Source organism: Helobdella robusta, assembly GCF_000326865.2.
Source record: "Helobdella robusta unplaced genomic scaffold HELROscaffold_1, whole genome shotgun sequence".
Classification (NCBI taxonomy): Eukaryota; Metazoa; Annelida; class Clitellata; order Rhynchobdellida; family Glossiphoniidae; genus Helobdella; species Helobdella robusta.
In genome coordinates, this window is record NW_008703570.1 from 12,550,139 (window position 1) to 12,555,497 (window position 5,359).

General features: G+C 32.7%; 1 protein-coding gene across 1 annotated transcript in view; it reads right to left on the reverse strand.

Moving 5' to 3' along the window:
• Nucleotides 1-4,199: 4,199 nt before the first annotated feature.
• Nucleotides 4,200-5,359, reverse strand: part of HELRODRAFT_159732 (hypothetical protein) — a gene marked incomplete at both ends in the record, with an annotated part of 1,679 nt that continues 519 nt past the window's right edge. The window contains one exon of the mRNA XM_009011590.1: nucleotides 4,200-4,803. Coding sequence (XP_009009838.1) covers nucleotides 4,200-4,803 — 604 coding nt within the window. The remainder of the gene's footprint in view (nucleotides 4,804-5,359) is intronic.

Genomic DNA, 5,359 nt, shown 5'->3' on the forward strand with positions numbered 1-5,359 from the left:
CTATGTATATATATATATATATATATATATATATAGTTGTATGGAAATATTCCAATGTGCAGTGTAATTAGCAAGTAAGTTTTTAAATTTTTCGTGCGATGATTTGCTGCTCCTTATCAAGTTCGTTCAGCAGCTCATAAATAAAATTTTTATTCAACTTTTTGTACTCTTCGTTCGAATGTACGTTACGGTACGTACATTTCAACATAGATGACTCTCTTTCGACTACCATTTGTCACCATATTTCATCCAATTATCAAAATTCTGACTACAAGAGCATATCGGAATTGATGTTAGTAGTTTAGTACTAGCGGGACCATGCATGCTATCTCAAATTCGACATTGCCCGGGCCGTGGTCTTCTCATTGCAAACCTCAACGAAAGCGTTAGTCTAAATGACGTCATTGTTACGTCATAAAGTTAAAGTCAGAGAAGGGATGGTGTAGTTCATTTTCTAAGCGCCATTTCGAATGGTAATTTAAAACCTTCAAGTCGTATAAATTGACTGGATTATTATTTTATTCTGCAATATAAACCTTCAGTAATAATAAATTAAAATTTAACAAAACGCACTGAGACAAACACACACACACACACACACACACACACACACACACACACACACACACGCTCTACACATCTATCAATGATGATAAATCAATAACAAAACTACCAACAAGTGTGCGTGCGTGTGACTATCTATAAATTCCCCAATAGCGAACAATTATAGCAAAACGAATGCACACACATGCACGTACACACATTCACCTGCACATACACACTCAGAAATAATTACAAACGACATTCTGATGAAAATGTAAGAGTTGATTACTAAATAATTTTGATTCCATTTTTAGTTTTTTTAGGATTTGTAATTTGAATGTGAGTTTACATGCACGAAAATATTTAAAACAAGCTCTCTTTTTACAATCGTCACTGGCAATCATTACAAGAAAACCACATCTTCTTTTCTATTCCAAATCGTCTCTTTTAATTGTCATAATTTCTTTGATTTCTTTGTTTTGATTTGATGAAATAAAATGTAAAATGTCAAAAGAAATAGCACACAAACACACACACAAACACACACACACACACACACCCATACATTATACTATTTAGCTATTTAGATCTGCCTTCTCGTCAATCGTCAATGTTTGTATTAGTGTTAACAAACTGAAACTTTGTATTTAAACATTTCATTGACCGGACGAAAACATACACACACACACACCACACACACACACACACACCACACAAACACACACACACACCACACAAACACACACACATACAACACATAAACACATACACACAAGCATACTCAAATTTATTTACCTAAGTTCACCTGTATTCTTCTGAAGGTGCATTCGTTTCTATATCATTATACACATACACACTGACATACAATTGTATACACATTAATATACCAACATATATACATATACCGATATACAAACATGCACGCCTATATATACACAACATACAACAATATACATACAACTATATACATACAACAATATACATACAACTATATACATACAACTATATACATACAACTAATATACAGAGAAACATACCAAATATATCAACATATCACTAATATACATACACCTATAATACATGTACAATACATACAACACGCAAACAAATACACAGACGCACATACCGAATATACAAAGGTATATACAATTATTACACCTGCAATTGAAATTAGTCCAGTTGTTGTTGTTGTTGCTTGTTTTTTTGTATCGCATTTGCTTGTTGCTGGCTGCTTGCTGCAGGTAAACAAATTCATCGCCGAAGCGACCGAGTCAAAAAATCGCAATCAAAATAAGAAGCCACATAGATATGGTATCAAAACACCTAAATTCAAAATGTATCCATTTATGATATCACCAGGGATTCATCTATGACATCAAGAGGTATTCCTCTATAATATCACCAGGTGGATATATAACACCAAGATATCAAGAGGTATTTTTCTATGATATCAAAATGAATCCATCTATGATATCATTAGGTATCCATCTATGGTATCAAGAGTTATCCCTCTAAATATCACTATCACCAGGTACCCATCTATGGTATCACCACGTAGATACCTATAAGACCAACAGATATCTATTTGTGATATCAAGAGGTATTCATTTATGATATCACCAGGGCTTCGTCTATGATATCAAAAGGTATTCTTCTATGATATCAAAAGATATCCATCTATGATATCATCAGGTATCCATCTATGATATCATCAGGTATCCATCTATAATATCACCAGGTATCCATTCATCAAAGAGTTGATCCAAAATTACTAAAAACTTTGATGTTTGTTAAGAAATAATAATAATATTATTATTATTATTATTGTTGTTGTTGTTGTTTATTTGAATTTTAAACGTTAACGCTTGCATTGGTTAAACATTTATTTATTTAAAGTAAAACATTGAAAAATGTAATTAGAAAAAATTAATGTAGAACGTGTAGAACGAATGAACGAACAAACGTGCGAACGAACGAACAAGCGAACAAACAAACAAGCGAACAGACGACAGAACAAACCACATCCAAACTTGTTCCTACTTTTCATTACTTCACAGTAAAAAGCCAGAACAACAAAAATCTTTAAATGTAAAAAAAAATGAAAAATCTCAATTGAAAAAAAAACATGAACTTGAAAGAATATACACACACAGACACCCACACACGCACGCACGCGCATACACACACGCACGCACACACACGTACAACTAAAGATCAATCGATTTTAGTATGATAAAATTCATAATAGGATCAATAGATAAAAAAAACTTACACCACTTCAATAACACAGGCTTGCAAATTTATAAAATAAAACAACAAATAAATTATATACGTGTTTATATTATATATATATATATATATATATATATATATATATATATATATATATATATATATATATATACATAAAAACACACACACACTTACACACACCACACATACTACACAACACACACACACACACACACACATAAACAAACAAACGAGCATACACTGTTACTGTAATACTGCTACTACTACTACTACTACTACTACTACTACAACTACTACTACTACTACTACTACTACAAATTGGTAAACATGGTTTAATAATAATGAATAATAATAAGAATAAAAAACAAAGAGTAAATAGAAACATAAGCATAAAGCATAATATAAATAGAGATGAAAGAAAGAAAGTAAAAATGAGAGAGAGGGTTAAAAAAATAAGAGAGAAAGACAGAGAGAGAGAGAGAGAGACAGAGAGAAATCTGCAGTCCATCATCGATTTCTGTTACAGCCACATGATACTTATGAAAGTAAAGTGATATACATGTAGGAGCAACAAAATGATGTTAGTTAAAAACATCATCTATCAGACAAGGTCTGCATCATAGACTGCTATGACTCTTTCTCGATACACAACTATCTTTTGTGTATCTAAAACACACATGATACATACCAACCTTACCAGCCCGGTTGATACTACTGCACTACTACTACTACAAATTGTCAGTTGACGCTATCAATTTAACACGGCCATGTGATACTTAAGAAAGATGATATACACGTACGGGCAACAAAAGATGATGTTAGTTAAAAATTTGAAACTAATACTACCAACTTGTAGCAGCAGTAGTAGTAGTAGTAGCAGCAGTAGCAGTAGCAGCAGTAGTAGTTGTAGCAGCAGTAGTAGTAGTAGTAGAAGCAGCAGTAGTAGTAGAAAAAATAATAGTACTGGCTAAAAAGTAAAATTGGTAAAAACATAAAAATAATTATGAAAATAATAATAATATCAATATTATTATTATCATTGTTGTTGTTGTTGTTACCATTAGTTGTTATCAACTGATTGTTCGTTGCTACTCTGATGTTGTTCAGCGTTGAATGATGATAATAACAATACAATAAATATATCAATCAAAATGTAACACTTGATTTTGTGTAAGTATAAAAAAAGATATCGAAAATAGTTTCTTTCTTTTCCTACTTTCATTCATCCATTCATTCATTTGTTTATTTATTCATTTATTCAATCAATCATTCATACATACATTCATTCAGTTATTCATTTCTAACCAATCGTTATTCACAACCATCAGTTACTCGTTCCATTCATTCATTTGTTTATTCGCAATCATTCATTCATTCACTCACTCATCCATTCATTCATTCACTCACTCTCCGACAAACTGCACCTCATCCAACATAACCACGCCAACCAATCCCTGCCCTGACCTCAAGGTCAAACGACTGGCGTCCATGACCTTTCCCGCTGTGAGGTCATCGTGGTAATCGTCATCACTACCACCCCGACCACGAACACCATCATCATCACCACCATCATCGCCATCATCATCAACACGACGGTAGATATTTCTATTATCATTATCATCACTGTCGAAGGCCACATCTATGTAGTCCAGCTTGCCTCCATTAACGCTGATATCTATGCCCTTAATTCTATTATTATTATTATTATTGCTGTTGTTGTTGTTTATATTATTATTATTTTTATCAGCATATTCAATTCTCGCCTGCTTATTAGTCGCATCATTATTATCGCCGTAACTGTTGATTCCATGCTCATACCTACTATTACTACTACTTTTATTATTATTATTATTATTGTTATTATTATTGCCGTCACCAAAAGATGGATCGATCACGTGGATGACTTTGATCGCTCTGGAGCCGACGACCGACGAGTAGTCGCGTGTGGCTCTGACGTCACCGAAGTTCAAGATCACCAGGTAGGGTGTCGTGTTGTCGTCTGTCAACCTGCGTGTGTGTGTTTATGTGCGTGTGTGTACGTGAATGTACAATGAACATATATACACACATACATACATACGTACCTACGTACGTACGTACGTACGTACGTACATACATACATACATACATACATACATACATACATACATACATACATACATACATACATACATACATACATACATACATACATACATACATACATACGAAACGAAACGAAACGAAACGAAACGAAACGATCTTTTATTTGCTTCCCAAAAATAATAATTAAGAAGGCAGGATGATTGTGATCAAGCTCATGATGAGCTCATCTTGCACAGCCACCTTATCACAAATAAAACAGATGTAAGAAAATTAGAAAAAATGTTTTCAGTTAGCTTAATTAAAGTCATATTCTGTAAATATATATACACGTACATACATATATATATATACATATACATACACATACATACACGCATACACATACTCATATATAAATCATCGAGATCAACAGAACAATGTTACATTAAATAATCATTTAATGTTAGTTTGAATTTATAAGTTTACAATTCAATTTGGT